General features: G+C 32.8%; 1 protein-coding gene and 1 pseudogene across 4 annotated transcripts in view; both read left to right on the top strand.

Moving 5' to 3' along the window:
- The window catches only part of LOC6047652 (ras-related protein Rap-2a), a 273,455-nt gene that overhangs the window by 216,457 nt on the left and 30,020 nt on the right, over positions 1 to 26,978 (top strand). For all 4 annotated transcript variants that reach the window (XM_038250214.1, XM_038250211.1, XM_038250213.1 and 1 more), the window contains exon 3: positions 17,745 to 17,882. In XM_038250214.1, the coding sequence (XP_038106142.1) occupies positions 17,745 to 17,882 (138 nt within the window). The remainder of the gene's footprint in view (positions 1 to 17,744; positions 17,883 to 26,978) is intronic.
- LOC6040203 lies at positions 21,808 to 22,557 on the top strand (annotated as a pseudogene).

The raw sequence follows: 26,978 nt of genomic DNA, 5'->3' as shown, positions 1-26,978 counted from the left end.
TTGTCGAAAGAGAAAGTTCTTGTCATTTTTTATAATCAATCACCTCTATGAAGCCCTGGTGAATTCAAGTTAACTTCGTTCCACATGCCAGAAAGCAATTTTCTGGCCAAACCAACCGCCGATCGAAGCCACATCAAGCGAAGGTATGTGCTGCACATTTGCAGGCAGCAAACATCCTTTTTGTACTTCCCGTGTGTGTGTGTAGAAAGGATGCTTCCTGGTTGGCGAACCGGAGGCCACGGCGGATACCGTAATTAGTTTGTAATGAGTTTGGAACAGGTCAGTTTGGGGGGTGGTGAAAGGGCTTGCAGGTCTTCCTGAACGGACGCGGCTAGACCAATATTTCAACGGAATCGTCGGGCATGCAACCTGGTTAACCCTTTGAAGGCCAGAACATTCAAGAACAGAAAAAAATTAAACTTATAATGACAAACAAATTTTGAATAAGTTCAAAAACCTTGAGTAAAACAAAGAAAATTGAAAACCAAACAGAACAAAGTGATACCATGTTAAAATTCACAAAACCAACAATCGAGGGTTAAAAGCACAACCTTGCATGTTTTTGGCGCCGACGTTCCTCATGCTTTTCGGTGGTTGCACTTTCATTGAATTTTCCCCTCCTCCTCGGAAAAAAGTTAATTTAATTGGCCCGTAAATAAGCGAACCTCTGAGGTTACATGGGCCCTTGAAAATTTTCCTCCACGTTTTTGTGTGTGTGAGTGTGTGTGCTAAAAGAGGGTTGATCCTTTTTCAGTCTGCCAACAAACAACAACAACAAACCTTAAGCAGACGACGTCTTTCGTGTGGAAGGAAACTCGTTAAGGCAAAACTTACCCCCCACTTCTTCTTCGCTGCTTTTTAAAGGGAAAAAGGTACAGAAATCTTTCCCCCTATTTCCTTCACGAAAGCAACACTCGACTTGCATTTGCACACTCACACTTACACGAGACGAGTGACTCAATTTGGGTTTCAACCCGGGAAACTGGAAGGAATGATGGGTGTGCGTTTGCATGGTTAAGTTTTGTATGGTCTGAGGTGAGGGTTTTCCGTGCTTGTGCGGTAGAACCAGACGGTTAGAATTCGAAAGAGAGGTGGTCAAAATTTGACCAAAAAGCTCCGTTAAAAAAAAACAATCAATTCAGCTACTTCTCAAAGGTCCCATCATTTTTCTACACATTCACTTTTTTGTATAATATTTAACTTAGAAATTAAACAAATTTTCGAGAACTACAAATAAACCATCAAATCATTGAAATATTTCTTTCAAAATACTAAACTTTTAATCAGTAAGTAATTCTACTTGCCTTTTTTTAGTTTAATTTTCTGTTTATGTTTATTTACCCGACCCTCTCCGATTTCAATGAAACTTTGTAGACATGTTATCCTAGACCTATATAAGCAATTTTTGTGTATATGGAGCCAATAGTACTCGAAAACAACATTTGAGGAGGGTGTAAGGTATTTAAATATTTTTGTATTGTGCAATTTAAAAATTACTGTATCTCGAAGCAGTTGCGTCGTATCAAAAAGTGGTCAAAAACAAACTTGTAGGAAATTGGACGAGCTTTCTGAAAAAATACACTGAAACAAAAACACACGCCACTTATATGAGATTTTTTGATTTTTAAGTCTAAAACTTAAATTTAAAGGTGATGTCACGATTAAATTTTTTTTGAGAAAATAGCCTAAAATGTTACCAAAAGACTGACGAAAAATGCAGGATGGTATGTCTCTCCTAAAAAAATACAAAAATCATTTACTAAAAACTGTTTTTTTGAAAAGTGGTCAAAACGTCGAAATTTTCAAAAACCGGTAGTGGGAATCGATTCCCCAGACAATTTTACATAAAAGGTTCCATATTGACCATTGTCCTATGTCCAATTCTTGGGAAGATACAGCGGTTTTAAAAATAAAAATGTTGAAAAAACTGTTTTTTTTTTGTGGTTTTTGGCAATTTCTATATGACAGACTTGGTTTTTCAGTCTGGTAAATATTTTTACCAGAAAGCTCGTCCGATTTCCCAAAAGTTTGTCTTTGACAGCATTTCAATTGGATGTAAGGGCTTACAGATACAAGCTTAATTTCATTGCTAATAACTGTAAATAGAATATTTTTTTCAGTGTGGTAGAAACCTGGATAGTAAATTAGCTTACATAAATAATAAAACGAGTTAAATTGAAATGCTGTCAAAGACAAACTTATGGGAAATTGGACGAGCTTTCCGGGCAAAATATTTACGAGACTTAAAAACCAATTCTGTCATATAGAAATTGCCAAAAACTAAAAAAAAATCAGTTATTTCATCATTTTTATTTCTAAAACCGCTGTATCTTCCCAAGGATTGGACTAAGGACAATGATCAATATGAAGACTTTCATGTAAAATTGTCTGGGAAATCGATTATCACTATCGGTTTTTGAAAATTTTGACGTTTAGAGCACTTTTCAAAAAAAAACAGTTTTAGTAAATGGTTTTTGTATTTTTTTAGGAGAGACATACCATCCTGCATTTTTCGTGAGTCTTTTTGTAACATTTTAGGCTATTTCCTCAAAAATTTTGAGCGATAAAAAGCGTGGCATCACCTTGAAATTCAACTTTGAAACATAAAAATCAAAAAATCTCATATAATTGGCCTGTATTTTTGTTTCAGTGTATTTTTTTCAGAAAACTCGTCCAATTTCCTACAAATTTGTCTTTGACCACTTTTTGATACGACGCAACTGTCTCGAGATACAGTAATTTTTAAATTGCACAATACAAAAATACCTTAAATACCTTACACCCTTCTCATAAACTTTGAAAAATATTTGCAACGGCCTTATTAGTTTTCAATAAATGTAAGAATTGACGAAAACATTTTTTTCATCGAAGAATTTTAAATTTTAAAAGATTTTTAAATCAACCCAAACATGATAAACATGATTCTAAAAACAGGTGAGTGCATTTTAAGTTGATTTCATCTGATTGTGCTTAAATTTCCATTGAAATTTTGAAGTTTTTTGAAAAAAATTCTGTTGCTCCCTGTTTTAGGAGGGGGAAGATGCAAAAATTTTAAATCATATTTGTACCAGCCTAATTGTAATAATGATAAAAGCAGCCAATTCCAAAAGTTTCCTTTCAAATACATTTGAATGGATTTAGCGAATTGACAACAAAAAATTTAAATAAAGGCAAATTTAAAATATTTGTCTGTCTCTTAAAATCCTTTAAAAAATTGGTTAAAAAAAACCAGCCTTTTGTCATTTTTTTCTAGTTTAGTGTTTTTCGCCATTAAGGCCATTGCAATAGTAGTTTATGCAACAAGTTGCAAAAAGAGGATTTTTTCAGCACGAGGTTCACCGAGTTGGATAAATACGAAGAGTGCTGAAAAAATTAAGTTTTGCAACGAGTTCCATAGAACATTTCTGGAAATTCCGAAAAACACCCATTGAGTGAAATTTTAAGTAAAATTTTCATGTATTTTGTCAATAAATCGTTTAAAACTAAAAAAAGTTGAAAAGTATAACTTTTCGAAACAAGTGCTGAAAAGTTCAACTTTTCAGCACCCATTTCAGTGCTGAAAAGTAGAACTTTTCATCATTTATTGTGAAAAGTGTTGCTATTCGATTCTGTTATTTTTGGTACAGAAAAGTAGGCTTTTTCGTCGTTCAAGAATGACAGGAAAAGTAAGTAGTTTCACGACGGAATTGCAAAAATATTATTTAAAAATTGTTTAAAATTTTATAGATTTTTTATTATGCACGGACACACTACATTTTGATATTGTTACAATTTCATATTATTGATATAAAAAAATGTCTCTTAAATATTTTTAAAATTGTATTCGTTTGTTTTGGATATTTTTTACACAATCCAAAAAAACACAAAAATCCAGTATCCCAGTACTTGTTCAAAATTTCACCCGAAAGTGGTATGGTAATGCGACCTATTCCTGTTATGCATTTTTCTGCTTGGCCAAACTTGGAGAGCATTTTTGTGTACTACGACGTTCGGTGAAAATGGCATCCTATTTCCAATATCATAATTTAAGCTAAATAATATCTCGAGAACGTCGCAAATATTGCATAACACCAGAGAAGGCACTCCCTCCCCAATTGCTAATGCACATTTCGCAATTGAAGCAAACCGTCAATATTTGCCCGAAGAGAATTTTACTCAAATGCCAAACGCCAACAAAACGCGCCTCCTTGCAAAAGTGCATCTCCAACTCTCAGAACAAGACGAGTGTAGAGGCAAACTCTCGCTTCTCTAGGTCGCCCGAGTCCCGTTTGCACTCTCGCAAAAATTTCCTCAATCACAAAAATCAACAAAACGTAATTGGATTAATTCCTCGGTATTTTGCCCCGGCGTGTCAGAGATCTGGGAAAAGCGCGTTTTCCAGGTCACCTGCTTCGTTCCAGCGCGGAGCTTTTGTAACATTAGTGGTAAGTTGGAACAGAGCAGTGTTGGGAAAAGTCAAGCTAGAGCAAAAAAAAATCTAGTGGTTTAGGGACTCGAACTCACGCTTTACGTTGTCGAAACCTGCGACCCTACAGTCTGAGCTAAATAAACAGCATTTATAGGTTGGACTGAACATTCAAATGAATCAAGTAAGGATCATTTTGAGATGTTTTTTGTCGCTTTTTCAGGAAAATTTTGAACAAAATTCAATTAACCTTTTTTTAAGATTTTTTTTAAAAATTTTCAAAAATTGAGATTCATATGCTGAAAATTTCAATCACTAGGCAAATCGTTATCAACAGAGGTCCTTTCTTCCACGGAAAAGTGCATTCTGGAGGGGTAAACGACAAAGAAGTCCCTTCTCCTTGAAGGCGGAATAAATGATCGACGAGCAAAGTTTCCTTCATATTGCTGGGACCCAAAAATTGATAGCTGAAAAACTTTCCTTCTGACAACTGGAAACCTGCTCGAAGCTGCTGCAGTTCTGATTGTTATTTTATTGCGTTTTCGACACCGGAAAAAAAGTGGAACAAGAATTCGTCCTTCTTGGTAGTATCGTCGAAGGTGAATTTTATAACTTTTCCACTGCACACAGGAAAAGGAAGGGAGGAAATGGGAGTGATTTTTCTCCATAGTTTCTTTTATTGGCACTGAACCGGAAGACACGGGAAGTGAGAGATCGGTTTCGGTGTCTGCCCGGAGGAAACTGTCTGGTTCCGGTGCAGCGTGAAGGACACCGGGAGTTGCATTCCTTCAAAATGACGGTGACGTGAGTGTGTGTGTGTGTGTGTAAACGTCAAGAGGGATCCAACTGCTGGTCCTGGAGCCAATAAAGTGGTGTTTTCCTTCCCGGGGAATGTCTTTGTTGTCTGAGACAACACCAATGGAAAAGAGCGTTGTAAGGGGGAATGATATAAAGTTCTTGATATCCTTGGAGTAGCAGGATTTCAGTCTATTAGGTGTGAACATTGAGGAGCTGTCTTGGCCTTTATAGTTTTTGATACTTTTAACGTGATATCATTTGCTTTTTGTTGGTTTTTCCCGACTTTATTAGCTAAAGCCTCTTAATAAAGTTCAAAACTCTTCAAAAGAAATTCAAAGAAGGAAATCATCTAATTTTTTTTATTAAAATATGATTCGACAGCATTTTTTTTATTTAAAAATTGAAATGTCAATTGACGCATTTCAACTACTGCCGATACATCACACCATCGATCAGTGACAAAGCAAACTGTCAATTTTCATAAACTTTTCCTCAAAACTTTCCCACTCAGCCTCCCAAGTCCCGAACAAATACTGCTAATTGAAAACTTTCAACTCCGACAACTGGGCTCCACTCTTTTCTGTTCGTTTCAATGTATATTAATAAATTTCCCAAACCAACGAGAAGGGGAGGAGGAAATGAAAAACTTTTCCCTTTTCCCACTCAAGTCTGACCGGTTTCGAGCCAGCAGCATAAGCTTTTTCGCAACTTACCTGCCCAACTTCCGGCACATGACATGCACCCAGACTTTCGGCTGGTTAAAATGCAAACAACTTTTTTTTTTATTTTGGCTTTTTGTTGTTGGTGTGTGTGTATTTACGTAATCGGACAAAAAATAACATTGTTCGATTTTAAGTTGGTCCTTTTTGTGCTATGCTTTTGCAAAGTTTTTCCGGATGGCTTTGCTAGTGGAGCTTGAAAGGTTGTTAACTTTGGAATTATTCAAATTGGAATACTTTAACGGCGGTGGTGCTATGAATACGTTTAGAGTAGAACGTTTTAATTCGGTGGGATTAAGCTGGGGAAAGTTATTCTGGAAAACAAATGCTTTCAGTAATAACAGGCTGACCAAAATAGATTTTTGCTTCACAAGAATCACATGGACTAACAAATCGATGCCTCTGTGCTCTCGAATCCTAATTTTATAGTAGTAACCCCAGCAAGCTTAGTACAAGAGAACACAGAGTCGTCGAAATAAACAAGATCAATAAAATAATGAACTACAAATCTAGAATTTTTTGATCATTTTTTTTTTGAGAATTAAATCCTCTTTGAGTTAAACATAATGAAAATGTACACACTAAAAAAAGTCATGGTAATATTTCATCAAGAAAGGGGTGCATCTTTTTTGTCAGATCACCTCTGAAACTGTGTAATTTCACCTATTTTCTGGTGTAATGTCACTTTTTCAGTCTTAATTGAGATAATATTACATCAAAAAAAAGGTAATTTTCAAACTTCCAAAATTACACCTTCCAAATTTACACATTATTTACTGAGTAGTATTTTTTACCAATTGTTATTTTTGGAAAAGTTGAGCTTTAATTTTAATTTTTGTATTTTTTAATTCGACTGAAACTTTTTTGGTGCCTTCGGTATGCCCAAAAAAGCCATTTTGTATCATTAGTTCGTTCATATAATTTTCCATACAGATTTGGCAGCTGTCCTTACAAAAATGATATGTGAAAAATAAAAAATCTGTATCTTTTGAAGGAATTTTTTGACCGATTTGGTGTCTTTGGCAAAGTTGTAGGTATGGATAAGGACTACACTGAAAAAAATGATACACAGTAAAACAAAATTTGGTGATTTTTTATTTCACTTTTTGTCACTGAAACTTGATTTCCAAAAAACGCCAACTTTTCAGAAATTTCCAAAATCTTTGAGCGAGTTATGAATTTTTGAATCAATACTGATTTTTTCAAAAATTCGAAAAATCGGTCGCAAAAATTTTTCAACATAATTTCTCGATGTAAAATCAAATTTGCAATCAAAAAGTACTGTAGTGAAATTTTGATAAAGTGCACCGTTTTCAAGTAAAAACCATTTTTAGGTGACTTTTTTGAAAATAGTCGCAGTTTTTCATTTTTTTAAATTAGTGCACATGTTTGCCCACTTTTCAAAAAAATATTCTTGAAAAGCTGAGAAAATTCTCTATATTTTTCAATTTTGAACTTTGTTGATACGACCCTTAGTTGCTGAGATATTGCCATGCAAAGGTTTGAAAACAGGAAAATTGATGTTTTCTAAGTCTCACCCAAACAACCCACCATTTTCTAATGTCGATATCTCAGCAATTAATGGTCCGATTTACAATTTTAAAATATGAAACATTCGTGAAATTTTCCGATCTATTCCAAAACATTTTTTTTATTTTAAAATCAAGACTTACATTTTAAAAGGCGTTATAATGAATGTTTAACCCTTTTGAAATGTTAGTCTTGACTTAAATTTTTTGAAAATATTGTTTTCGAATAGATCGCGAAATTTCACGAATGTTTCATATTTTAACATTGTAAATCAGACCATTAGTTGCTGAGACATCGACATTAGAAAATGGTGGGTTTTTGGGTGAGACTTAGAAAACATCAATTTCCTTTGCATGGCAATATCTCAGCAACTAAGGGTCGTATCAACAAAGTTCAAAAGTGCAAAATATAGATAATTTTCTCAGCTTTTCAAAAATATTTTTTTCAAAGGTGGGCAAACATAGGCACTAATTTTAAAAAAATGAATAACTGCGATTACAATGAAAAAAGTTACCTTAAAATGGCTATAACTTGAAAACGGGGCACTTTATCAAAATTTCTCTAAAGTACTTTTTTATTGCAAATTCGATTGAAGTTGAAAAATTTTTGCGACCAATTTTTCGATTTTTTGAAAAAATTAGTATTGATTCATAAATTCATAACTCGGTCAAAGATTTTTTGCACAACCTGGAAATTTCTGAAAAGTTGGCATTTTATGTCCCCAAAAAATTTTAGAAATTAAAAAAATAAAAATTGTGTCTTTTTGCAAATCAAGTTTAAGTGACAAAAAGTGTAATTAAAAATCACATTTTTTTTTCTAACGTGCATCATTTTTTTCAGTGTAGTCCATATCCATACCTACAATTTTGCCGAAGACAACAAATCGATCAAAAAATTCCTTCAAAAGATACAGATTTTTGAATTTTCACATATTATTTCAGTATGGACAGCTGTCAAATTTGTATGGAAAATTATATGAATGAACTAATGATGCAAAATGGCTTTTTTGGGCATACAGAAGGCACCGAAAAATTTTCAGCCGGATTAAAAAATACAAAAAAAAACGAATGACCTAAATCTCAGAGAGTTGCTCAGCAGGGTTTACAGGATACAATCAGGATTTTATGATGTTTTTTTTATAATGATGTCTATAACAATTGGCTATTAAATCTTATTTAGGATAAAAGTGAATCTAAAATTTCATTTAAAAAAATCAGCAAATTTTTGATCTTTTCTTACACTTTATAGTACATCTAATGTTTAGGAAATTCGACAATGAAAATCAGGCCAATAGTTTTTGAGATTTCGTCATTTGAAAATTAGATTCAATATTGCTAATACTCTGAAAACCTCATGAATAAATTTTTCAAAAGAAATACTGTTTTTTGAAAATGCTCAAACAATGGGAAATTTAAAAAATATTAAGATGATTAAAAAATAATCACTTACACTTATATTTTCCAATAGTATATGAGGAATTTTGTAGAAAAAAAGCAAGCACAATTTTCAAAATTTTTAAATTCAAGTTTCTTTACTTAAGTTAGGAATAGAAAAAGTAAAAAACTTCTTGATTTTCTACGCCAATTACCAATTAATTGATCACATCAAACGTGCATTTAATGTTGTTTTCCAACCAACACACACACACAAACTAGTAGAAAAGAAAACCAACATCTCCATTCATTACGTTACGACCACATAAATACACCTGGGCAAAAAAGTGCGCCCATTTGGTTCCAGTTATTACTCTCTACCGCCTGTAGAGGTGGAAAATATATGCCCCCAGAACACGGAATCGGTCGTCCATCTTTTGGGTGGGTGCTGGAAGAGGCATTTAATGACGCTCTACTGGTGCCGTAAAAACGGTAAAACCCATCGTCGTCAATTTTCCGTGTGTTTTTTTCCCCTTGCTCGAATTAAGGGAAAAATACTTCCGAACTCACACGTGTCCACGGAAAACTCCAAGTAAACATGCAGCAGTTAACTCGTTTTTTTATGGGCAATCTAGCCTTGATACACTAAACTCTACAACGAAGACCGGCGTTAGTTAGTAGCATTCAGGAAGGTAATTGTTGTTTACTCGAATCGCAAACATCGAGTCGATAGTTGGGACTGGGCTGAACTAACAGAGAGTGATTGCAATTGGATCAAAATATCGACACAGGAATTTGTGCATTGGAAAATAGAAAGTTCATTTTGAAAAAAAAACTTGAAAATTGCAGACAATTTATTTTTCATTAAAAAAAAAGAAAAACAGTACATAAATAAAATTACCACAGTGGTCAGACTTGTTGCCATCAATTAACTTCTATTTTTAACTATTCCCAACTCAGCGACCACGTGCCCCAGTCACGATCCAACAGTGGGGCCACACGTGTTCCAGGAGGCAATCTAGTGCTCCTCACTAAACTAATATCCCCAAGGGCTTCAATAACCTTCTCCCCATCTGGACTGCTGCTGCCACTGTTGCAAATCCAGAGCAAGGTTGCTGCGATGATTGCTTTTTGGTGGGGCGCAAGTCAAGGCCTGCCTGCCTGCCTGGAAATGGATGTCGAAGTCAGTGTCGCGCGCGTCCTGTCAAATAGCCCCCGGGGAGGTAATGTTACGTCCAGGGAGATTCCTGTGATGGTGCCCTAACTTGTTGGGGAGGAATTTTCGCACCTAGATGTGATGGGGGCTTCAGTTGACAATATTGTATTTTTGTGCAATGATTTTTTTTTCGAAATGATCAAATAATACAAAAATCATTGAATTTTATCAGAAAAATTGAAGCAAATGGACGATATAAAATACACAACGAAATAGTTTATTTAACCTTTCAGATTTCCGTTTTTAGCCTCCATTACAAACATCTTACAAATGGTACACAATGTTTACACTAGCTCGACTGTCGAAAGGTTCAAGTTCCTTTCGGCAAATTATTAAAAAAAATTGGTAATATTAAATCTGGGAATAAGGACATATTTTATGTCGCAAAAAAAAATCCCTCTAAAAATTTATAATTTACCACTTTTTTGTTAAATGCCACTTATTCAGTCTGAATTAAGGAAATATTACATCATAAAAGGCGTAATAATAAAGCTTCAAATTTTACACGTTCCAAATTTGCACAAGTTTTTACGGTGTGAATTAATTTAATATTTTACAGGAAATCACAGTTCTAGAAAGTACAGAGTTGATAGAGATTTAGAGCAAAATCAAGAGAAAAATTAGTGAAAAATTACTGCAAAACCAAATGTTATTAAAAGAATACTGATAGTAGAGCGTCCAATTTTCCGTCCCGGGAAAAAAATTCCCGGCAATTCCCGGAAAAAAATATTTCCCGTTTCCCGGGAAATTTGTGAATTTCCCGGGAATTCCCGAAATTCAAGCAGAAGTATACATTTTCCTACCTTTTTGGCACCAATGTTTTGAAATTATACAAAAAATAATAATTGGAGAACCTGATTTGATTTTATTTATTTTCATCTTCTGTTCATATTGAAGTAATCAGCTTGTCTGTGAATTTAATGTCAAGGTTTTATTCAGATAATATTTATTTCTGAATCATTCACCACTAGGAGTATTGTTTGCTTATATGTTGGACCACAAAACTTACGCTGTTACGGAATAAATATAAACTATTTTATTTTTGACAACCTTCTTAAATGGTTTTTTGTAATATCATTTGAAAATAAGATATTTACATCTTCCGGCTAAGATCAACATTGAGATTTGTTTGACTTTTCTTATCTTGAACATGTTGGATGGAAATTGAACTGATATAATTAATTTTTTAAAAAAAGGTTTGTGTGAGAAGAATTTGTTTCAAAGTATTCTAGAAATTACAGATTGAAGTTATAAATTCATGAAGCACGTGAGCTACCAAGGGCGTAAGAGGGTTATATATGATAAAATATCGTTGAATTTCAATCACTTTTAAATACTCAAAACTATTTTAATCTAAACAATTCATTAGGCTGAACACCATATAACTAAAATTATATCATAAAACCACGAAAACCCATTAAAAAACAACTTCATATCACATGAAATTTACCCAAAGAATGCAACTATATTTCAAAAACTCGCTCCAAATATTTGAAAAATTTGAGTTGTGATTTCATGAAATAGTGTCTCAAGTTAAAAAGCGCTAGAAATTAGATTTTTAAGGTAAATTCAATGATTATTTATTTATTCACAAGTTTAATTTTTTGATTTTTTATTTTAACTTTATGGAGACAAATTTAAAAGCAATTTAATGATTGTGGAGCAACGATTTCCGCTATCCAAACACTTTGATTTAAAAAATTTATCAGGGACGATTTGAAAGATTTAAAAATTAGTAAGTTTATATATTTTCTCAAAGTTGCATGATTTTTTACAAGCAGTCAAGCCATTAATTGATCCTCATACTCATTTTGACCATTAAAGTTGCTGTGCTATACAATTTCGTTGCAAAAAATTAATCAGAAACAGGATTAGAATAATTTCGTTAAATTTCAAATTTCCCGGGAAATTTGTTGAAAATTTCCCGTTTCCCGGAAATTTTGTAACCCCGGGAAATTGGACGCTCTAACTGACAGTAAAAGCATCGTATACCGGGGTAACATTATAAAATTTATCTGAATTTTTCAAATATTTCCACATTTTCAAATTTTCAGACTTTTCTCACACCGTAAAAATTATCATGGTAATGCTACATCTGGAAATGGGTACATCTTTTATGTCAGAAAAAATGTATAATTTTATTTCTATAAAAACTGTTCATTAACCACTTTTTCAGTGTTTTGTCACTGTTTTCAATTCAATTAGTATTTCAGTAGAGTTTAGCAGTTCTGTTCCAGGATGTTACATTTACAATCAACTGAAAACAATTCATGCTTTGTTAGCTGGGTGCTTTTTAAGAGAAAATAAAGTTCCAAAAAAAACCCTAGATCTATGAGTTTTGTCACTTTTTCAGTCTAAATTGAGGTAATATTACATCATAAAAGTGCTAATATTTTACCTTCAGATTTTACACCTTCAATTTTCTTTCCAAATTTTTACTGAGCAGGGCCATTTTTTATAACATTTTTTAGGAAGTGGTTACAAAATATTTAGTCTTGTTTAGTTCGCTGAAATATAAATATGAAATGTAAAGAACTGTTTTTGTTTTTGGTATTTACAGTGTTTATAGATTGTAATCCAAGATTGTAATCCATTAAAAGGCTGAGTTGTGCTGTAAATAGTAAGCTTTTTGCCAAAAAAAAATAGATAAAAATTTTTTCATGGTTTTGTTTTTAGTTTATGTGATTTTTTGAATTTTTGCCATAAAAAAGAATCTTTTTTAAATTTCTCAGATCTTAAAAGCGGTGAAAATCTTCTGTTGCAATAAATTTAATACATAAATTAAATATTTTTAATCACACACGGAGAAAAAAGAGTTCCAAAAATCGTGAACAAGCGTTCAAGAAAATGGGAACCACGAACGAAGTGTTCAAATGCCATGGTACGTTATTCAAAATCGTACCATGGGATTTGAACACTTTGTTCGTTGTTCCCATTTTCATGAACACTTGTTCACGATTTTGGGAACTCTTTTTGCCTTTCTTACTAAAGAAAGGTATAGGGTTTGCTTTTGGCTCCGACGCCAATTCAAGCTTCGTTCCCAAATCATTTCTCGAGAAATATTCATTCGAAAAATCTGCAAAAAATCATGGACGATCGATTTTCGACGCCCGATCGATTGACAATGACATAATTGGTCTACCTCCAATATCCGAATTTTGGCGCTTGATTTACTGTAGAGCACGCGTGACGTCCGTGTGTGGTAAAAAGTGCTCAATTTTGTGGTAGGGGTTTCTCAGAGCCCACATTATGGATTTGAGCTCTCTTGGGCGCATTTGAAAGGGGATGTGCTGAACCTGAACCAGTTCCATACCAAATTTGAATTTATCCATTTTTTATGGGGACTCGGAGTGTGTTTTCACCAAATCAGGCGGTTTTCAAATGAAAATTCGGTCGAAAATTAAAGTATTGAAATCGTTTATTTGTCAAAAAAATTGCATTTTCCCAGCCCTACATCCTCCCAAATTTTCATCCATGTCGGTAATGTGGTTCTTGATTTACAGCTTGTGGACTAATTCACTGTGAGGGGGAAAAACCCCTAAAAAAGGTAAAAACCAATTTTCACCAAATGCCAAAACTATTCCTTTGGCATTTTATCTAATTTTTTTTCTCCACATCATAATCTAGACCATACTCGATGTTCTGAAACAAATTTGACCTCATTCGGATTTACCGTTCAGATTTTAGAAAATTTCCATTTTTGCCTTTCTTACTAAAGAAAGGTATAGGGTTTGCTTTTGACTCCGACGCCAATTCAAGCTTCGTTCCCAAATCATTTCTCGAGAAATATTCATTCGAAAAATCTGCAAAAAATCATGGACGGTCGATTTTCGACGCCCGATCGATTGACAATGACATAATTGGTCTACCTCCAATATCCGAATTTTGGCGCTTGATTTACTGTAGAGCACGCGTGACGTCCGTGTGTGGTAAAAAAGTGCTCAATTTTGTGGTAGGGGGTTTCTCAGAGCCCACATTATGGATTTGAGCTCTCTTGGGCGCATTTGAAAGGGGATGTGCTGAACCTGAACCAGTTCCATACCAAATTTGAATTTATCCATTTTTTATGGGGACTCGGAGTGTGTTTTCACCAAATCAGGCGGTTTTCAAATGAAAATTCGGTCGAAAATTAAAGTATTGAAATCGTTTATTTGTCAAAAAAATTGCATTTTCCCAGCCCTACATCCTCCCAAATTTTCATCCATGTCGGTAATGTGGTTCTTGATTTACAGCTTGTGGACTAATTCACTGTGAGGGGAAAACCCTAAAAAGGTAAAACCAATTTTCACCAAATGCCAAAACTATTCCTTTGGCATTTTATCTAATTTTTTCTCCACATCATAATCTAGACCATACTCGATGTTCTGAAACAAATTTGACCTCATTCGGATTTACCGTTCAGATTTTAGAAAATTTCCATTTTTGCCTTTCTTACTAAAGAAAGGTATAGGGTTTGCTTTTGACTCCGACGCCAATTCAAGCTTCGTTCCCAAATCATTTCTCGAGAAATATTCATTCGAAAAATCTGCAAAAAATCATGGACGGTCGATTTTCGACGCCCGATCGATTGACAATGACATAATTGGTCTACCTCCAATATCCGAATTTTGGCGCTTGATTTACTGTAGAGCACGCGTGACGTCCGTGTGTGGTAAAAAAGTGCTCAATTTTGTGGTAGGGGGTTTCTCAGAGCCCACATTATGGATTTGAGCTCTCTTGGGCGCATTTGAAAGGGGATGTGCTGAACCTGAACCAGTTCCATACCAAATTTGAATTTATCCATTTTTTATGGGGACTCGGAGTGTGTTTTCACCAAATCAGGCGGTTTTCAAATGAAAATTCGGTCGAAAATTAAAGTATTGAAATCGTTTATTTGTCAAAAAAATTGCATTTTCCCAGCCCTACATCCTCCCAAATTTTCATCCATGTCGGTAATGTGGTTCTTGATTTACAGCTTGTGGACTAATTCACTGTGAGGGGGAAAAACCCCTAAAAAAGGTAAAAACCAATTTTCACCAAATGCCAAAACTATTCCTTTGGCATTTTATCTAATTTTTTTTCTCCACATCATAATCTAGACCATACTCGATGTTCTGAAACAAATTTGACCTCATTCGGATTTACCGTTCAGATTTTAGAAAATTTCCATTTTTGCCTTTCTTACTAAAGAAAGGTATAGGGTTTGCTTTTGGCTCCGACGCCAATTCAAGCTTCGTTCCCAAATCATTTCTCGAGAAATATTCATTCGAAAAATCTGCAAAAAATCATGGACGATCGATCTTCGTCGCCTCGTCGCCTCGTCGACAAGTTGTCAAGTTGAGCTTCACATGCAGACGCGAGCAATGCTGGCGCGTGATGCTGGCGCGTATAGAGTTTTGATACTAGATTACCCCCTTTTAGTGCAAGTTGCTTTATCGATTGCTCGTTCATCACACATCGCCTATCATTATTTTCTATGCTAAGCTTCAGTGAACGCAAACTTGACGCAAGCAGCTATCTGTTCTGAAGCCTCATGCTCATTCTTTTGCCTTTCTTTTTTGTTTTGCTCATTCTCTGATCGAACTCTGAGCGAACGAATTTCTGGGAAACGTCTAAGCTTCCCATGTGCCAGTGACAACGCACATCGCGTGTTTGGTTTTCTAGCTTCGGTACTAGCCTTTTTGTGTATTAGTATTTTTGTTCATCGTACCAGCGCACCAAGGTGGTTTATTCGGTACGTTTGCGTTTGTCGTAGTGAAGTCCCACCGAGCGCTCAGTCGTTGTATGCTTCCCAGTCCCAAAAACGCCTAAATGCTTGCTTATTGAAAGCTCACAATTTTGCCTAACGCCTAAATGACAGTTTAGTGAATTACAGTAGGCGTTTCAAAGCTTTCAAGAACATTTATGCGGCTTTACCGTTACATCGTTGTTTACAACACGGCAAATTCTCGGGTGTTGAAACACTTTCTGCCAGTCATTTTGTAACCACTTTAACGCATTGGAGCAAGAATTATTTTGTTTTCTCGTTAATTTTAAATATTTTGAAAAGTGCAAAAAAACACTCAGAGAATACGAACAATTTAGCGATATGCAGAAAACATTACGAACATCGCAAATTGTGAGCTAATTCTCTGCCTCAAAAATAATTTGTTCTGATTTTAAAAATCGAAAATGCTTGTGTGCGAGCACAGCTTACAACCGGCCATGGCAAATGGGGCAAAAACCAGCGCTTTATAAGTTATGTGAAAAAATAAGGTTGAGTTTAGAATTGTATTATGAATGGACCATTCATTCTTTATTTTGCTATTTCTTTGAAAAAAAAAAAAAATCAACTGCCGTTAACTTCCTTTTGTAAGAAAGGCTCTATCTCACCCCAGGTGGGATTAAATCGGGTTTTTTTCCGTGCAGCTGTCGAATATTTCCAAAATTTACATTAAATGTTGAAAAATTATTATTATTTTGTTCAGTCAAACTCAGTCAATACATAAAATTCGCAAAACGTTCCTACGATTTCCTTAAAAGTCATTGGCTCGAAAAGTAAGAAGACCAATTTTTAAGATTCAATTTGCATGATAATAACCGTGCATTTTTCCGGATCTCGCCGAAATTTCAAAGAACTACCATTAAAAATCAAGTGAGAAATTTTCTTAAATCAACGAAATTTAAAAATAAATCGGCAAAGTGAAGAATGTCTATCAGTTCCAGGTAACATTCAACATTCGCTTAATAAGCTATTCCCGGCGATTTTCTTGAATTTCTTTTCAAACTATTAAATCACCTTTTAAAAACCCTTTCCAAAAAGATTTCCCTCACAAAGGGAACACTTGACAAGTTTTCCACCACCATCTTTTCCCAAAAAAACTAATTATAGATTACAATAGCACGCCAAAAGCTGGTGCTAAACTTAAGCCAGACACCTTGAAAGCTCCATTGTCAGTCCGGGCCAGATTTTCCACCAAGGCGACAAGGGCCTTGGCGAAGGTATTAAAACTTTTCCCCGAGTATTCCGGCCCACGGTGGACAAATTTATGCCACGTGACCGGACCGGAAGTGAACGGCGAACGGGTTTGAGGTTAAGTGTTGTTTTAGTTGTTTTTTTTGTGAGCTTTTTTTGTCTTCTTTCAATGGACGATTTTGCGGTTGGTGTGAATTGAAAGGGAACGCGACGAACAAAAGCTTAATTTTGAGACGTTTTTTTGCACGCAAAACTAATTTTGTTAGGGCGATACGAAAAAAAAAACATCTTCGAAAATTTTAACAAAAAAGCGCCTAAAAGTAGACAACAAACGCCTAAATGTATACTTTAATACAATGTTTATCCGTTAGGTCACCCTAAGATTTAACGGAGCCCTCCGTCGAGGGTGGGTGAAAGGAAAAACCGTGCCGAAAGCCATAAATAAACTTGTTTGATTAACATTCGCGTGTGCGGCGCGCTTATCACACTTTTGGCCGGAGGAGCAAGTCGGAAGTCAGAGGGCGCTTGAGCCCGCTGGCCAACGGAAAAACGGGAAGAACTTTTATGATTTATTTCGCCGCCGGCGTTGGTTCGGAATAATTTCAGAGACTGACTTGAACTTGAGCGCAAGAAACACTTGCTCGGACAAGATAGTGGATAGTTTTGAATTGTTTTTTTCTTTTGTGCTGTATATCTTGAACATGGCTTTATGAATTACTCGAGAACTAATTCATCTTTTTTTCTCTCTCTCTTTCCTCTCCCTCTCTAGGTGGACAACTCGCCCTGCGTGCTAGAAATCCTGGACACTGCCGGAACGGAACAGTTTGCGTCGATGCGGGATCTGTACATTAAGAACGGGCACGGCTTCATCGTCATGTACTCGTTAACGAATCACCAGACATTTCAGGTAAGTTAGAACGTCAAATTTGATAAACAAGTTTTGTTTTTATGAGTATTGTACGCGCAATTTCTTCAAAATCATCATTTTTAGAAAAAAAAAACAACGAAATAATTTTCATTAAAAAACCATGAATTGCATTGCAAATTTTGAAGAAAAATTTCTCAAAAAGAAGTACAAAAATTTGCTCGTGATTTTACACAGCTGAAAATCAACGGTAAAATCGCATAAAAAATCATGCACGTTACCTTCAGAAGAAAAGTAATTTAATATTACACTCAGAATCAGATTCGAATCCAGAACACACCGTGATGACTAGCCCGCACGGCCTCAGACTGTTGAAGAGTGAGAAGGATAAATGTCAAAAAGAGCTCGACATCTCGGTCCATTAGGTTTCACATATTGATAGGCTACATATTTCTGGGTGTAATTTTACATAAAATTAACGTAAAGTACAGGCCCTTTTCACACGGAGAAAAAAGATTTCCTAAAATCGTGAACAAGCGTTCATGAAAATGGGAACCACGAACAAAGTGTTCAAATTTCATGGTACGTTTTTCAAAATCGTACCATGGGATTTAAACACATTGTTCGAGGTTCCCATTTTCATGAACGCTTGTTCACGATTTTGGGAACTCTTTTTTTATCTGTGCAGAAACAAGCATTTTAAGATTCCTTTCTTTTACTTTGAGTAATTCTTTTCTAATGTCCATGGCCTATGTCAAAAGAAGCTGTTCCATACAATTTTGCGGACTGCTCTTGTGAATATTCGAAAGCTCTTCGGCAAAGTTGTAGGTTTCAGAAAAACTGATGCACAAAACAAATTCCTCTTTTTCAAGTTTTTTACAGTTGAATTTCCTTTAACGTATCTATTAAATTAAATATTTTTTTGGGGTACTAAAAAAGGCATTATTTTTGCTAGATTTTATGATGGATTTTATGATGGTGCGAATTTGGTACCGGAGATATTGAATTTTGAAAAAAAAAAATTATTATTTTTGGAAATAATTTCCGAAACGTTGATATCATTTCGAACATTTTTTTTAAATTTGTTAGTCGGACTGCTGGTTACTGAGATACAGCCTCTTAAAGTTTACAATTTGTGAAAAAATAGTTTTTCTCAGTGTAATCTAACTAAATCCCATTTTAATATTTTTTTCAATTTCCAATGTTAAAAAGGAAACTATTTTGAAATTTTGCTATCTATTCTATAAAAATAATTTCGGATTTTTAAGAACAAAAATAGCCTTTTGATTAAGTTTTAATTCTTTTTTGCATTTTCAAATATCAGGTTTTTAAAATTTTGAATACATAAAAAAGAATAAAAAAATCACTTAAGTTTCGTTTTTTAACATTAAAAATCTAACCAAAAAAATGCCATATTTTGGCAAACTACTTTTTGTTTAAAATTTGTTGAGGTTTTCTGTTTGACCGAAAAAGCCATTTTGCGAATTCATACAAACATAGTATCTTATTATTCGAAATTCTGTAGCTTGAGAACCGAAATTCTGATCAGTAAGCTCAATGATTTTTCACGGTAAAATAACGCATTTTTCACGAGGACCACTATTCGAAAATAATAAACTTTACGGGTCGTGAAAAATGCTAAATCTTATGTTAAACATCGGGAAAGGTATTGTACACATTATTATAATATAATATTCCAGAAAATTGCTGAATTTTTCGATTTTAAAAATATTACTTAGCCCCGGTCATTCAATTTAGATTAATCCAAGTTTAAGTCATAAATTAAATTTTGAAATTTTATCTTTGAAATAAAATTAATTTTGCACGGAATTTGTCTAGCACATCGAACACTATGATTCGTTTTCAAAAATCCGAGTTTTTACGAACAGTACATGGAAAATTCGCTTAAATTTAAAGTAATTTCGAATCAGGCCGTTCGCTCTAAAAGTGAAAAATGCATTTGTTTTCACATGATTGCACTTCTATTTTCATTTGTATTTTGAAAACGTTTTTTTCTGTTCCTGTACATAAAAAAAACAAGTTTCTAGCTATTTTTAAATTTGCTGGAATCGATTTTTTCAAAGATATTTTATTTATTTATATTACATAAGGTTTAAAGCTAGAGCGTCGAAAAAAAAAATTTCCCGGGATTTCCCGGAAAAAAATATTTCCCGTTTCCGAAATACAAGCAGAAGAATACATTTGCCTACTTTTTTGGCACCAATGTTTTGAAATTATACAAAAAATAATAATTGGAGATTTGATTTTTTTTGTTTCCATCTACTATTCATATTAACTAATCAGCTTGTCTGTAAATTTCATGTCAAGGTTTAATTCAGATAATATTTATTTCTGAAGCATTCACCACTAGAAATATTGTTTGCTTATATGTTGGACAACAAAACTTACGCTGTTATGGAATGAATATAAACTATTTTATTTTTGACAACCTTTTTTAATGTTTTTTTTTTGTAATATCATTTGAAAATAAGATATTTACATCTTCCGGCCAAGGTCAATATTGAGATTCGTTTGACTGTTTTTATCTTGAACATGTTGGATGGAAATTGAATTACATAATTAAATTTTTAAAAAAGGTTTGTGTAAGAAGAGTTTGTTTCTAAGTATTCGAGAAATTATAGATTGAAGTTATAAATTTATGAAGCACGTGAGCTATCAAGGGCGTAAGAGGGTTATATATGAAAAAATATTGTTGAATTTTAACCACTTTTAAATGCTCAATCTAATTGATTTATTAGGCTGAATACCATATAACTAAACTGCCCATGTTCGCATAAATGTCCCATATGCTAAAACAGCAAACTGAGAAAAACGCATTTAAAGTTTGTCCCATACATAAGGCTACGTGTTAAGTTTTCAAGAAAAAACTGGATTTCCTCCAAATTTCTAGAACAATGTACTGAATGTTATAGGCTCTTTTGAAAGAGCACACGATTTTGAACCAAACTGCATCAAAAACTCGAAATCGATGAAAATGCATATGGGACATTTATGCGATCAGGGGCAGTAAAGTCATATCATAAAACCATGAAAACCATTAAAAACAACTTCTTATCAAATTTTCAAGTTAAAAATAGTGTTTCAAGTAAAAAAAAAGAATTATTTTTTTAAGTTAAATTCAATGATTATTTATTTATTCACAAGTTGAATTTTTTGTTTTTTTTTTTTATTTTAACTTTATGGTCACTGAGACAAAGATTTTCACTGTCCAAACACTTTAATTTAAAAAAATCCTTCTCAACAAAAATATTAATAATATTTTCTTTCATTTGGAACGATTTGAATGATTTCAAAATTAGAAAGATTATATATTTTCTCAAAGTTGCATGATTTTTTACAAGCAGTCAAGCCATTAATTGATCCTCACACTCATTTTGACCATTAAATTTGCTGTTCTATACAACTTCGTTGCAAAAGATTAATCAGAAACAGGATTAGAATAATTTTCGTTAAATTTCAAATTTCCCGGGAATTCCCGGGATTTTCCGGAAAATTTGTTGAAAATTTCCCGTTTTCCGGGAATTTTGTAACCCCGGGAAATTGGACGCTCTAGTTTAAACACACGGATAGAAATCCGGTCCGCAATACCGAAACCAAATTGCGTTGAAATCGAGAACATCGCTTGTTTTCGATTTCGTTTGCAATGTTTTCAAAAACGACAACATTTTCATCGCATTCGAAAACATTTTGTTTCGAAAACGCCCCCCGCATTTCTCAAATTTTCTGAAGCGTAACAACTGTCAAACGCAACCAAAACCGCAACCACACGGACGAATGCGACAGTTTGTTTATGTTTTGTTTTGTGGCCAAAAACGAGGCGCGAGGATCAAATTTTGTGTTTTGTGAAGTGGAAGTGGCGGTAAGGCGAAGGAAGAGTTGGAACCGGTGGAGTCCCAGCCCAAAGGCGGAGACAAGTTGTTGCTCTTTCCGGCAAACGGAATGTTGTAATACATTTCTGCTGCCAAGATGTGTGTGCCAAAAGCTCATCGCGTCGCCACCTACGAGTACCTCTCCAAGGAGGCGTGTTGGTTGCGCAGAAGGATTTCTACGCCCCGAAGCACTCGGAGCTGGAGCAGATTCCGAACCGGCACGCCATCAAGATGATGCAGTCGCTAAAGTTGTAGAACTTTGTCAAGGAGCAGTTTCACCAATTCTGGTTTTGACGCTCGTACCTGCACCTGCTCCCGGAGATTGTTTCGTCGATGCTGAAGAGGACGGCCCGTTCGGAGCCGCATCGCGCCCGTGGTGCTGGCGGTCCCGGAGGACCCCGCGGCGATCGCGATTTTCGCAAGAGAGGCCCCGGCGAGGACCGTTCAAGAAAGGCGATTTCGGTGCCGGAGCTGGCATTGTTGAGTTCCGTGGTGGATTTGGCCGCGGATCCCAGCCCCGGTAAGCCGGAGTGGACGGAGAATGATCACTGCTTCGTTGTTCGAGTACAATTCTGCGTACCTGGTGGGAGCAGAAGCACCATGAGGAGCGGTCAAGAAGTGTGGTAAGTTTGAGCTATATAAACCTCCCAAAATCTCACAATCTAATCGACCTTTTCCCTCAATAGACCGCGACGTTGCCCTCTTCCACCAGATTGTGCAGCTCTGCAAACACCGAACCACGCCGACCCTCCGGCCGACTTTATCACGAAGGGAGTCGTTCCACGTTCCACTGGGAGGCGATCCCGGTCTAGTTGAAGCAGATCGTTAACACCAACACACTCTCACACTAAACCAAGCAAAACAAAAATCAACCCAAGTCTGTATTTATCCTCACACACGCTCATTTTAATCCAATATTCCTTAGTTCTAATACTCCACACCTCCCTGATTCCAAAAAAATCACAATGCAAAGTTCTAAAACTAAATTCAAAAGTTACATAATTCAAAATTCAAAGTTTAATTTTAAATTTCAAAAATCAAGCTTGAAAATTCAGGGTTCTATAACTCTCAATTTCCAACATTCAAAGTTCAAAGTTTAAAAAATAACCATTATAAAATCCATAAGTTCTACAATTTTATAATATAAAAATTCTGAAGAATTTAAAATTCTTAAATTCAAAGCTAAAAATTCTAAATTCTAAAAAAGCAATTACATCAATTCTTAAATCCTAAAAACAAAAATTTGAGGTCTTAGCAATTTTACAACTCTGAAATCCTTAAATAACACAATTTTAAATTTCAATTTCAATTAAAAATTCCAACCATTTTGAATTGAAAATTTAAAAAAAAATATATTCTTAAATTCTACAATAAATTAAAATGATTGAAAATTCTGCCATAAATAATTCAAAAATTTGAAGTAAAAATTTCAAAGTTTTAAAAATTAACATTTCTCAAACTCTAAAATTCTTAAACCCCGTAATGTAAATTTTGGAAATTCTGACATTCATAATTCACCAATTAAACAACAATTAAATTCCAAAATTTAACAATACTATAACTTTATTTTTTTTTATTTCTGAGATTCCCAGATAACCATTCTCAAATTTTAAATTCAGAAATATTTTATTTTAACAATTCTAAACATAAAGCCTAAATAAATAAAGACAGTTATAAAAAAATCTGACATCCAACATTCAATATTTTGAAATTGCAAAATTCAACAATCCTAAAACAATTAAATTTTAAGAATCTAAGATTCCAAAATTCTAAAATTCCAAGATTCTAAAATTCTAAAATTCTAAAATTCCGAGATTCTAAAATTCTAAAATTCTAAAATTCTAAAATTCTAAAATTCTAAAATTCTAAAATTCTAAAATTCTAAAATTCTAAAATTCTAAAATTCTAAAATTCTAAAATTCTAAAATTCTAAAATTCTAAAATTCTAAAATTCTAAAATTCAAAATTCTAAGGATTTAAAATTTCTAATTTAAAATTCTAAAATTCTAAAATTCTAAAATTCTAAAATTCTAAAATTCTAAAATTCTAAAATTCTAAAATTCTAAAATTCTAAAATTTAAAATTCTAAAATCTAAAATTCTAAAATTCTAAACTTCTAATTCTAAAATTCTAAAATTCTACAATTCTAAAATTCTAAAATTCTAAAATTATAAAATTCTAAAATTCTAAAATTCTAAAATTTTAAAATTCTAAAATTCTAAAATTCTAAAATTCTAAAATTTTAAAATTCTAAAATTCTAAAATTCTAAAATTCTAAAATTCTAAAATTCTAGCATTCTAACATTCTAAAATTCTAAAATTCTAACATTCTAAAATTCTAAAATTCTAAAATTCTAAAATTCTAAAATTCTAAAATTCTAAAATTCTAAAATTCTAAAATTCTAAAATTCTAAAATTCTAAAATTCTAAAATTCTAAAATTCTAAAATTCTAAAATTCTAAAATTCTAAAATTCTAAAATTCTAAGGTTCTAAGTTCTAAAATTCTAAAATTCTAAAATTCTAAAATTCTAAAATTCTAAAATTCAAAATTCTAAAATTCTAAAATTCTAAAATTCTAAAATTCTAAGGTTCTAAAATTCTAAAATTCTAAAATTCTAAAATTCTAAAATTCTAAAATTCTAAAATTCTAAAATTCTAAAATTCTAAAATTCTAAAATTCTAAAATTCTAAAATTCTAAAATTCTAAAATTCTAAAATTCTAAAATTCTAAAATTTTAAAATTTTAAAATTCTAAAATTCTAAAATTCTAAAATTCTCAAATTCTCAAATTCTAAAATTCTAAAATTCTAAAATTCAAAACTTCTAAAATTCTAAAATTCGTAAATTCTAAAAGTCTAAAAGTCTAAAATTCTAAAATTCTAAAATTCTAAAATTCTAAAATTCTAAAATTCTAAAATTCTAAAATTCTAAAATTCTAAAATTCTAAAATTCTAAAATTCTAAAATTCTAAAATTCTAAAATTCTAAAATTCTAAAATTCTAAAATTCTAAAATTCTAAAATTCTAAAATTAAAATTCTAAAATTCTGAAATTCTAAAATTCTAAAATTAAAATTCTAAAATTCTAAAATTCTAAAATTCTGAAATTCTGAAATCTAAAATTCTTAAATTCTAAAATTCTAAAATTTAAAATTCTAAAATTCTAAAATTCTAAAATTCTAAAATTCTAAAATTTAAAATTCTAAAATTCTAAAATTCTAAAATTCTAAAATTCTAAAATTCTAAATTTAAAATTCTAAAATTCTAAATTCTAAAATTTAAAATTTAAAATTCTAAAATTCTAAAATTCTAAAATTCTAAAATTCTAAAATTCTAAAATTCTAAAATTCTAAAATTTAAAATTCTAAAATTCTAAGGTTAAAATTCTAAAATTCTAAAATTCTAAAATTCTAAAATTCTAAAATTCTAAATTCTAAAATTCTAAAATTCTAAAATTCTAAAATTCTAAAATTTAAAATTCTAAAATTTAAAATTCTAAAATTCTAAAATTCTAAAATTTAAAATTCTAAAATTCTAAAATTTAAAATTCTAAAATTCTAAATTCTAAAATTCTAAAATTCTAAAATTCTAAAATTTAAAATTTCTAAAATTCTAAAATTCTAAAATTCTAAAATTCTAAAATTCTGAAATTCTAAAATTCTAAAATTCTAAAATTCTAAAATTAAAATTTAAAATTCTAAAATTCTAAAATTCTAAAATTCTAAAATTCTAAAATTCTAAAATTCTAAAATTCTAAAATTCTAAAATTCTAAAATTCTAAAATTCTAAAATTCTAAAATTCTAAGGTTCTGGAGTTCTAAAATTCTAAAATTCTAAGGTTCTAAAGTTCTAAATTCACAAGATTCTAAAATTTAAAATTCTAAGGTTCTAAAATTTAAGGTTCCCAATTCTGGGTTCTAAAATTCTAAAATTCTGAGTTCTAAAATTCTAAAATTCCCAAATTCTAAAATTCTAAAATTCCCAGGTTCCCAAATTCCCAGGTTCCCAGGTTCCTGTTCCCATTCCGAAATTCCCAGGTTCTTGGGTTTCTGGGTTCCTGGGTTCCTGGGTTCCTGGGTTCTGGGTTCCTGGGTTCCTGGGTTCCTGGATTCCTGGGTTCCTGGGTTCTAAATTCTAAATTCTAAATTCCTAAATTCTCAGGTTCAGTTCCCAGTTCCCAGTTTCCCAAGTTCAAATTCCCAAATTCCCAAATTCCTAAATTCCTAAATTCCCAAATTCCCAAATTCCTAAATTCCTAAATTCCCAAATTCCTATATTCCCAAATTCCTAAATTCCTTAATTCCCAAATTCCCAAATTTCAAAATTCCCAAATTCTCAAATTCCCAGATTCCCAAATTCCCAAATTCTCAAATTTCCAAATTCTTAAATTTCTAAATTCCTAAATTCCTAAATTCCTAAATTCCCAAATTCCCAAATTCCCAAATTCCCAGATTCCCAATTTCCCAATTTCCCAAATTCCCAAATTCCTAAATTCCTAAATTCCCAAATTCCTAAATTCCTAAATTCCTAAATTCCTAAATTCCTAAATTCTCAAATTCCCAAATTCCCAGATTCCCAATTTCCCAAATTCCCAAATTCCCAAATTCCCAAATTCCCAAATTCCCAGTTCCCAAATTCCCAAATTCCTAAATTCCTTAATTCCCAGTTCCCAATTCCCCAGGTTCCAAATTCCCAAATTCCCAGTTCCCCAGGTTCCCAGGTTCCCAGGTTCTAAATTCCTGGGTTCCTAGGTTCCCAAATTCCTATGTTCCCAATTCTAAATTCCTTAATTCCCAAATTCTTAAATTCCCAAATTCCTAAATTCCCAAATTCCCAAATTCTTAAATTTCTAAATTCCTAAATTCCTAACTTCCCAAATTCCCAAAGTCCCAAATTTCAAAATTCCCAAATTCCTAAATTCCTGAATTCCCAAATTCCTTAATTCCCAAAGTCCCAATTTCCTAAATACCTAAATTCCTAAATTCCTAAATTCTTAAATTCCTAAATTCCTAAATTCCTAAATTCCTAAATTCCTTAATTCCTAAATTCCCAAATTCCTATATTCCTAAATTCCTGAATTCCTAAATTCCTAAATTCCTAAATTCCAAAATTCCAAAATTTCCAAATTCCCAATTTCCCAAATTCCTAAATTCCTTAATTCCCGAATTCCTGAATTCCCAAATTCCTAAATTCCCAAATTCCCAAATTTCAAAATGCCCAAATTCCTAAATTCCCTAATTTGGATTCGG

Source organism: Culex quinquefasciatus, chromosome 2 (genome assembly GCF_015732765.1).
Source record: "Culex quinquefasciatus strain JHB chromosome 2, VPISU_Cqui_1.0_pri_paternal, whole genome shotgun sequence".
NCBI lineage: Eukaryota > Metazoa > Arthropoda > Insecta > Diptera > Culicidae > Culex > Culex quinquefasciatus.
The sequence above is the reverse complement of the archived record's forward strand: the minus strand, read 5'-3'. Positions and strand labels throughout refer to the sequence as shown.